General features: G+C 34.7%; 1 protein-coding gene across 1 annotated transcript in view; it reads left to right on the forward strand.

The window, feature by feature from the left end:
- The first annotated feature begins 381 nt into the window (after positions 1 to 381).
- Positions 382 to 9,588, forward strand: part of LOC107494791 (DNA replication ATP-dependent helicase/nuclease JHS1) — a 17,688-nt gene continuing 8,481 nt past the window's right edge. The window contains exons 1-19 of the mRNA XM_016115830.3: positions 382 to 1,045; positions 1,442 to 1,609; positions 1,682 to 1,906; positions 2,089 to 2,157; positions 2,747 to 2,950; positions 3,047 to 3,106; positions 3,186 to 3,247; positions 4,792 to 4,924; positions 5,624 to 5,734; positions 5,881 to 5,977; positions 6,139 to 6,221; positions 6,920 to 6,985; positions 7,357 to 7,512; positions 7,641 to 7,696; positions 7,796 to 7,853; positions 7,941 to 8,051; positions 8,138 to 8,194; positions 8,629 to 8,763; positions 8,888 to 9,124. Coding sequence (XP_015971316.1) covers positions 587 to 1,045; positions 1,442 to 1,609; positions 1,682 to 1,906; positions 2,089 to 2,157; positions 2,747 to 2,950; positions 3,047 to 3,106; positions 3,186 to 3,247; positions 4,792 to 4,924; positions 5,624 to 5,734; positions 5,881 to 5,977; positions 6,139 to 6,221; positions 6,920 to 6,985; positions 7,357 to 7,512; positions 7,641 to 7,696; positions 7,796 to 7,853; positions 7,941 to 8,051; positions 8,138 to 8,194; positions 8,629 to 8,763; positions 8,888 to 9,124 — 2,547 coding nt within the window. The 5' untranslated portion in view covers positions 382 to 586. The remainder of the gene's footprint in view (positions 1,046 to 1,441; positions 1,610 to 1,681; positions 1,907 to 2,088; positions 2,158 to 2,746; positions 2,951 to 3,046; positions 3,107 to 3,185; positions 3,248 to 4,791; positions 4,925 to 5,623; positions 5,735 to 5,880; positions 5,978 to 6,138; positions 6,222 to 6,919; positions 6,986 to 7,356; positions 7,513 to 7,640; positions 7,697 to 7,795; positions 7,854 to 7,940; positions 8,052 to 8,137; positions 8,195 to 8,628; positions 8,764 to 8,887; positions 9,125 to 9,588) is intronic.

Here is a 9,588-nt window from a genome sequence, read left to right on the forward strand (position 1 = left end):
ATAATGAAGCAACACAAGATTGAAAGAGATGAAAACCAGATTTGGAGATTCTGCATCTTATTTGAAAGAAATTTTTAAAAAATTGAAAAATTATTGAGATGACGAAGAAGAACAAAGAATCTAAAAACGATTTTGATAAAATCTGATAGATCGAAGTGCATGACTTTTTGCAAATAATAGTATAGACGATTTTTGTTGATTTTGGTTTTAGACCAATAAATTATTGGATCAATTTAGCTGGACTTAACTCCTAAAAAAGGCCTATTAATTTAGAATCAATAAATAATTAAATAAATAAAAAAAAACACAAAAATCATTCCCGCCCTGTGGTACCCAGATGGTATACTCCCGCCGAGTCGCTTAACTCAAGACTCAGATTTTTTTCCACACCCTACCAACCGAAAAATCTCCTCCATTTCCTTGTATCATTCAATCACAACCCACATACTCCTTATATCAGAACCCAATTGCTTCTCTTGGGAGCAATGTCTTCGGTTGCTTAATTCTGCAAAACCCGCAACTTGAACAAAGGAAGTACCCTTAATATCGACGCAGCCAGAAGCTATTAACAAAAGGATTTCGGAAAATGCCTCCAAAGAAGAAGAAGAACAACACTTCTTCTTCTTCTTCTGCGTCCAAGAAGCATAACCCTCAACCTTCCAAGTTCGGCATCCAGCACTTCTTTGATCGCCACACACAGAACAACGCTCTCCTCGCCTCCCAAAAGCTCCAAACTAACAATGCTTCCGATTCCGCCGCTAAACCAGTTTCTGACCCTCTCCCTGCCCGAACCAGAGACCCGATTTGCAGCACCGTTGTGCAGGTGACTCCCCAACCATCGCCGCAAAAACCTAGCGACGACAAGGGTAATACAAATTATATTAGTAATAATGATAATAGAAGTAACAATGGACCGTCCCAGAATACTCCTACTGAGAAGTTGGTGGTGCCGGTTGATAATGTGATGGAAGATATTGTGTCTGAGGTGTCCCCAGATATTTCTAAAGCTATGCCGCTTAAGCGCTTCAAATTCTCACCTGGAATGGTAATTGCATTTACTCTTTGGTTTCATTAAATTACTCTTTCAATGTTTAAATTGGTTCAATTTAAAGATCAAAAGTCATGAGCTGTATATCACTATCAATTCGGACGAGTATTCCCTACTCGATGCTCAAACTTGAGCCTTTTAGGAGTTTTCTAGCACAAGTTACATTGGTCTATTTTTCCCCGGCCTGTGCTTTCGTAAAATCATTAAGTGTGTTCTCTTGACCAAGTTTAGTGTGTGTTTTGGTTGCGGGCAATTCCCAATATTAGTATCTTTGTATTTTGCAACTGGCTGTTGTGTTCAAGTACAGTAGTTGAGTATGGTTCTTTATGCATCATGTTATGTTTGTTCTTCGTTCCTTAACGTTGAAATTTCCGCAATATGTTGTGAGGATAGTTTATAAAGCAGACTCAAGATTATGGGGTTGATGAGGTCACATGGAAGATATCTCCAGTGAACGAAAGACTCCAAGCTGTTTCTAAACATGTGCCAAATGTCATTAAAGCGTTGGCCGACTCTTCAAGACTCAACTTATTGCCATTTCGTAGCTGCTCAGAAGATAAGGCATGTTTATGAGAAGCATTTTCTTTTAATTAAATACTAAGTGAGGTTGTGTCATAACAATGAAGTTTGCAGACTTTTCGGGATAAAGATGACAAGGTTGACGAATTGCTTACTTCACCAACTCCCAAGGCTTCTGCAAAAGCTCTGCCTTCAATGAGTAAATTAGGCTTGAAAAGGATAAATCCAGAACAAAGTGTGGATTTTGACACCAATCCAATTACTCTGAGCTACTCTGGAGTATCTAGCAGACAGAGTCCCTTCAGGACTCCACCCTCTTTGTCTCATTGTCCCGATAAGGTGATTTACTTTCTTTGTCTATTGGTTCTTAGGACCTGATAAATCTTCCATGAGGTTTCCACTATTTGTCTTGTAGAAAAAAAAAAAGGTCCTCTTCAATGTTTACTTTTATTGGTTGAGTTGATTTTTACTCATATCTAAATGATAAGTTTGAATACCTTTCTTTCATATTGCTTCTGTAGGTGCATCCTATTAATGACATTCAATGCACTGGACCATCTGATCAACTTTATCTCAGACAGCACAAAAAGGTATGGTCCTCTGTTTGATCTTTGTGATAGAAATTCTTTCAGATCTAGCTTAACTATTGATTGTTCCATAACTAACTTGCAATTTACTACACCTTTAAAGAACAAGGACCTTTGCGAATTATGAAAATTGTGTGTGTATATGCGTATAAAATAGATAATAGAAACAGTTGGATGGGGAAGGACCAGAAACTGAATAAACTTTGAATTATAAATTATTTAACATAAGTGAAACTTAAGTTAAAGGATGCCATCTCAAATGTGACACATCCAAACCATATCTGGAGGGTAAAAATTTGAATCTGAAACAATGGACAGCATGACTGTCATAAACATCTGGAATCAATTACTTTGTTTTCTTTGTGTTTATGTGCGTAGGTTTTAACTTGTCATATGTTAATCAATTTTTCTGTGTCTCTACTCTCCAGTTTCACAGAAAAATTACTATGTATATAATCAATGAATAAAAGGAAGTTTAACTCATAACCATAGCGAAACCATTTTTCTTATTTGATAAAGTTGCTTGTGAGTTACCATGATAAGAGGATTATCAAAGAAGACATGTATATTGATATGAAATTTTTTTCTCTAGACTTTGCTTGAACTGTTAGATCAAGTTGAAGATGCCATTGCTGTTGATGACGCTACTGTTTGTAACAAGGGAACTGATTCTTTAAAATGTTGTGACGGCATTGCTGATGAGCTCCCTGTTAGAGCCAACCATGCTGATGAAAGAACAAGATCACATAGATCTAAAGAGGATATGGTTGCTGACTCTAGTTATCTGGTTTTGCAGGTATGCTCATGTTATTGTATTCTGTTTTTTAACTAATTTTCTGGTTGAAACATCATGAATTATCATGGGCATCCTTGTATTTGCTTTCTATTTTAGGTGTCTGAAAATTCTAGGTCTGCTGATTCATCTGCTGCTGATGCTCGATCCCCATACAAGGTGTAGTAAGGCTTATTTGGCAACTACTTATGGATTCTAAGCATCAGACTAATGTTTTAGTTGATCCACTGCTTTCCAGGTGCTTCGCTTACTAAATGAGCAAACTGGAGAGGAGCGGGTTGTAAACTTGAGGGATGAGTGGTAAGCTAATGTGCTTTAGTGTACTTGAACTTATATCATTGACTATGTCTCATATTTTTGGCATTTCAACCTTTTTGTATTTGGAATATTATTGTACTGTTGAAAGAGAAGCTGTCAAGTAATTATAGTCTAGTTATTTGTTTGAGTTATTGAGTACAAGTGTTATACATATAGAGGCTTAACTCATGCATGGTTAGGTTGTCATTGAGACCTTTATTGAAACCCGTTTTTTCTTGAAAACAAGCCTACTGTGGCATTTCGTGATTGAGTTCTCATGCCTACTCTCATCTGAGAAGGAGATAGCCAGACGGGAACCTTTCTTAGCGCTTAGATAGATGGTAGTGAAGAGCAGATGAACTAGACCAAACAGCTCGATGGAAAGGATAAAGCCAAAACTCTTGCTCTTATCTATAAGTGGCCGTGATCTTGTTATTCATTCTTTAAGGCGGAAAAAGAACTCTCTTTCAAGTCCCAGAGTCTATTCGATGCCATCCTTATTCCCTTCCTTGCAGTGATCTGTAGAAATTTATGTGACTCCAGTTGTTTGATTTACTACTAAAAGAAAATAAATTACTACTTCACCTTGTCAAATCTTATGCCTTTTTAGTTATTTTACTTGATATACTTGATGGAGTTCTGTTGAAAAATTACGGAGTTAGTATATATCGAAAATTGAATAAGTATCTATTTGGTCCTTGTTTTTTAACCTGATAATCAATTTGGTACTTGTGTTTTAAATTTAGATGTGCTTAGTTTGGTCCCAGTTTCATAACTATGAATCAAGTTAGCTATTTCGTCGGTTCATCGCCAATCTAATTAACAGGGTATTTAGCACCAAAGGAGTGAGACTCAATTTGGTCTTTCAATGGACTAAATTGAGTCATCCACCTCTATAAAGTTAGCTCATTGAATGGCCAAGTTAAGTCCCTTAAGAAACTAAATTCAGTTCAACACTTTCATTGTCATGTGATTTAGCTGTTAAACTGCCACTGTGGCAACAATTGCACACATAAGCCTTCTGGTGACTAGATTGGTGATAGAACTATAGAAGGATCAACTTGATTCACTGTTATAAAACTCAGGGACTAAATTGATTACAGGCAAAATCTCAGAGACCAAATTGAGCATTGTCTCACTGAAAATTGTATTTATCTCATGGTTTTATTTCATTATTTATGGTGTTATTCCTATATAATGTATCCTCCGCAATCCCTACCCTATTTTTTGGAACTATTGTTAAACTATACTCCCTACCTGCACCTGTACCATACAACTCATGCTCATATTCGTGCAATTTACAGTGCCATTAAGTTAAATTGCTGCTAGGCACTATGGAACTCCATTCCTCAATAACTAGGTTTTCTCTATATATCTTTTGTTTATCTATTTTTTCAGTTATTTACTCCGGTTATAGTTAAACACGTAGCTGAGTTCTTCGATGAGAATAGTCACAAGTTTTAGTTCTTAGTTTTACATTTGTTCTTCCTGCCAGTTATTCTTCATCAAGTTATTATATTTCTAATTTTCTTTCTCCATGATCTCAGGTTTTTCAGTGTAATTGCACCTGGAGATACTGTAAACATAATCGGTCAATTTGATGAAGGAGGAAGTTGTGATATAGGCCATGAAAATAATTTCTTGATTGTGCACCCAGACATTCTGCTGTCTGGAACAAGGGTAGTTATCTTTTGATTTTCTCCTAAATTTACTATCTCATATTATTATTTAGTCAAAATTTATTTGGTGTCTTACAATCTCCAATTAAGCAGCTCTCATGTTACAAGATTTTCCTTCATATAAGAAATTATTGATCCTTATATTCTGGGTCTACAGTGAATTATGGTGGATTTATATGATAAATTGATAATCACTAGTCAGTGATGTGGTTATCGTAAACTTCATGACTTTGTTTAGTTTGCTAGTCATTGGTTAGTTTAGTTATTAGTAAGAAATGTAATAGTCTACAAGGTTCATTTGTTTATACTTTTTCAAACTTAGGAGCAGGGTTTATTGTTAACTGAACCTGGTGATTCTGGGTTCATCTCCAATTTTAAAGAGAGTAAAGGATGTCCGGTTGACTCGTTGTTCAAGTTATAGTCTCTCTTTCCTAATCTAATAATAATAATAATAATAATTTTTCTATACAAATTCTTTGAAGTTGTTTGTTGAAGCAGATATCTCCATTGCACTTCATTTAATCTTACAAAATTCTATCAATTTATTTTCATGTTCAATTTTTTTGGTGTATTTATTTATTTATTTTATCCTATGGCGTATTTAAAGCCCTTTCAGTTTTATTTATCTGAGGTGAATGCCCCTATATTCAGAGAAATATTTGTGTGCTTGCTCATATTTGTGTTTATTGCTAACTTCCAGGTTGCTGGCAGTTTTGGTTGCCTTAGGAGAACTGTCTTAGATGAGAGGCTAAAATGCAATGAGTACTCTACTGCAGCATTGACTGGAACCTTGCTTCACCAAATTTTTCAGGTCTCTAAAATTCATATTGTATCATTTTTATCCATCTGTTTTCTCATCCTAATGATTAAGTTATAAAGATTCTGGTTCTTTTTTTTTTTTTCTTCTTCACATTTATATTTCTTCTTTGGGTGATGCTTTTTGGTTCATTGGTGTAGGCTGGGCTCACAGAAGACAATCCATCTATTGACTTCTTGGAAGGTTACACAGAAGTGGTATTACTTAGGAACATTGAGAGTCTGTATGCTTGTGGAGGTGTGAATTTGTAGTATAGTGTCTATATATGTATCATGTATTACTTATGCACCTCAAGTGTGGAATTTATCAGGAGGAAATTTTATTTGATTTAGTTATTGAGATTTTCCACTCGAATACTTCATGGGGAGTATTAATTCCTCTGCATGTGAACATTGCAGTAAATGAAAGTGATGTTCGGAAAACTTTGATTGATGCTGTCCCGAGAATATTGAGTTGGATTTTACGGTTCACAAATAAGGAGGTATGTCAAAAGAGTGAGTGCTTTCTTTTGAAACTTTCTGCTGCCAAATGTTTCTGACTTGGTATGCCTATGTTCAATGTAAGAGAGTGGTTATGCTATGGTGGTCAAAGGAGGTAGAAGCTAGAAAAGAAGTTTTAAGATATTTTGAAACTGGATTCCCGAAGATGTATTTGGAAGTAAAGTTCATATTGAAGATCCCATTTCATTTTTTATTATTGGATGGATAACAATTAATTACTTGTCGTAAAATGTGTAGCTGTGAATGTAATTGGTTGGATATTATGGCAGAGTATTGAAAGAATATCTGCAAGTATATTAGCAGAATATTTGCTCATTCAAATCTGCAAATTCTAAGGGGTTGTGCATATTTCATTATATAATCAAATTCTGTGTGATTGTGCAGATGTAATTATGTAATTATATCCTACATTAGCTTAGCCCGGCTGTAGGTTAGCATCTGAAATTAGTGTGTATTTACTCTCCATATGTATATATATATTAGAATTCTCCAGCAGGAGAACACAGCTTTACATACAAAATTTCAAAGTTCTAACCATGTGTAACTCTTCTTTTTCTGCGATAATTCTTTTTATATATTAATTTATCTATTTATTTATTTTCTTAGTAAAGTGTTTAATTTCTTTTACTCTTTTTGTTTCTTGGTTAATGTTGTGACTGATGACATGGAGTTTTGGCAGGAAAATGAAGATCCTAATGTTTGTTTTGGATTTCACAATAGGCCTAACAAAGTTGCCATATCTGAGGCAAGCTCTAATCAAACCGATTCGTTTATTGTGTATTATTATACGGGCATAGATATGCATATTGTAGTGGAAGGACCTTGCTAAGTCTCTTGAAGTTTTTATTTTACCATAAATATGCATCTGCTTGTTCAGTTTGTTTATTTTGGAGATTGCCTTATTGTACTATTTTATCTTGTCTATTTGATACAATTTTATCTTGTTCAAATAAAATGTGTGAAAGATGTTATTTGACTGAGCATTCTCTTAATCTAAGCATGAATATCAACAATGTAATGTATTGCATATCCATGATATGCTCATATCTGCCTATTAATTGATATTGCTGATTTCTGGATTCTGAATATTATTTGTAACATATAATTATATTGTAGGTAATTGATATTGAAGAGATGGCATGGGCTCCTAAATATGGTTTGAAAGGGATGATTGATGCTTCAGTCAGAGTGACAGTACAATCAGTAAAAGATGAACTGGAGGAGAAGATTATGCCAGTAGAGTTCAAAACCGGGAAATCACCAGCTGGCCAGGCGCGACTGTTATTAATTTATAATCAACCACAAACAAAAAACATCAATAGACATGCTTAAGACACTAGTAACATTACAGTAGATTTATGATATTTTTTACTTACAACTCTTGCATATTGTACCTGCAGTCATCAGCAGAACACAATGCTCAAGTAATCTTATATACTCTTCTGATGTCTGAAAGGTGCAAATGATTCATCACTAACAGCATATATGATGAAGAAGTTTTCGCGAAGACGTTTTACTTTTTGTTTTATTTATGTCGTTCTGATCATGTTATTAGGTATCAAAACACCATTGATTCTGGTCTTCTATATTATCTCCAATCAGATCAGACACAGGTAAGACTATATTATATTGGATTTTACATACTACATTATCTGCGTCTGTTAAGAAAGCTAACATTGTTTTAACTGTTATGTACAAAGGGTATTGTGGCTCAAAGATCTGACTTAGTTGGCCTAATAATGCGACGGAACGAGCTAGCAAGTGATATTCTTAAGGCATTAACCTCGCAACAACTTCCAGCAATGTTAAAGGTATGGGCTTTCCATTTTGTTTATATATGTCATAACATGCTAAACAACTCAGGATTCTGATTTCACACTTTATGCTTGAATTGTAGAGTCCTGGCATTTGCAAAGGTTGTCGCCATCTTAATGTTTGTAGCATTTATCACAAGGTACTTCTTTTTACCCATGGAGAATAGCAATTTGGTTAATAATAAGTACTTTTGAAGCCAATCCTATTACGGCTGTATCTCCTGATTCTTTTTAAATTTTATGATCGACTTAACATGTTCAGAACATAGACGACTAAAAAAAGATTCATTCTTAAATTATATATATAAAATGTTCATTTGGGAATTGCATTTGTAATTCTAAAGATAGTGGCATTTTATCCATTAGGTAATGTCTATAGCTCCTCAATTCCAAATCATGATTACCAAACTTAATACCCTTGTCTAATCTAGTAAATATCATTTAGCACAGACATGCATTGTAAGAGAACTACAAATGGAACATGTCACAGTTATTGCACAATGTGTAAGAATTTATTGGTAATATGTTTATTCATTTTTTTAATTGTTTTATTTGTGGTACTTTACTGCTTTAGTTACATGGTGGAAGCACAAAAAGCAGTGGATTGGAAGATGTATTTGATTCTCTTACTGACCACCTTACATCTTCCCATTCCAAGTTCCTCTGCCATTGGGATCGGCTGATTGACTTGGAAGCCAAGGAGACTGAGGTACAATCTAAATCTGTTTTATAGGCTTTTACAATCTGAGATTTAGTCTTGATCAAATTTGACATGGTTTAAAGTGTCTTATCTCATTGAATTCCTCTATTTCTCTCTTCATTCATTGCTTCAGCTTTTAAGGAAAGAGATGTGGCGATCACATAGTTTAAAAGCTCCAAACTGTGGTAGCCTTTCTTCTATTGTTCTCGATGCTTCATATGGAATTCCTCATCAGAAATCTGTCAAAGATAATCGCTTTGTTTATCGTTTTGTAAGACAAGATAATTGTCCCTCTGAAGTTTCTGATGGTGATCATTGTAGTACCTATTCAACAAATTTAGATCTTACACTTGCAAGCGGAGACTATGTGGTACGGATAATCTCCTATTTATTCTTTAAAACAAGTGAATTTAGTTATATGATAACCTTATATTTGACAAAATCAACATAGTTATCGAATGCAAGGTGGAGTGACCACATTCAAAATTACTACAGAAGCATGGCTAATAGAGCAAGTTAAGAACAGCTCAGTAGATCTAAGTTACAAGAGTAGATCTAGGCTTAATGTAACTGCCTCTGCAAGCTATGACACAGACACAGACAGACCTATAACTAACTTCCAAGTATATTTCCTGAATTACCCTCACAAGCTACTCTTAGATTTTACATAAGCTGAAAGCCATTCTGTTATGAGTCATTCACGTGAAAGTTAATGATAGAAGGTAGTTTAGGCAAGTTAGAATTCTGTTAGAAAGGAGTTAATTAGAGTAGGAATTGATAGAGTTAGTAAGCAGGCTACACACTTGTATAAATATCAAAACCTCTATCTGCCAC

This window comes from Arachis duranensis, chromosome 6 (assembly GCF_000817695.3).
Source record: "Arachis duranensis cultivar V14167 chromosome 6, aradu.V14167.gnm2.J7QH, whole genome shotgun sequence".
Taxonomy (NCBI): Eukaryota; Viridiplantae; Streptophyta; class Magnoliopsida; order Fabales; family Fabaceae; genus Arachis; species Arachis duranensis.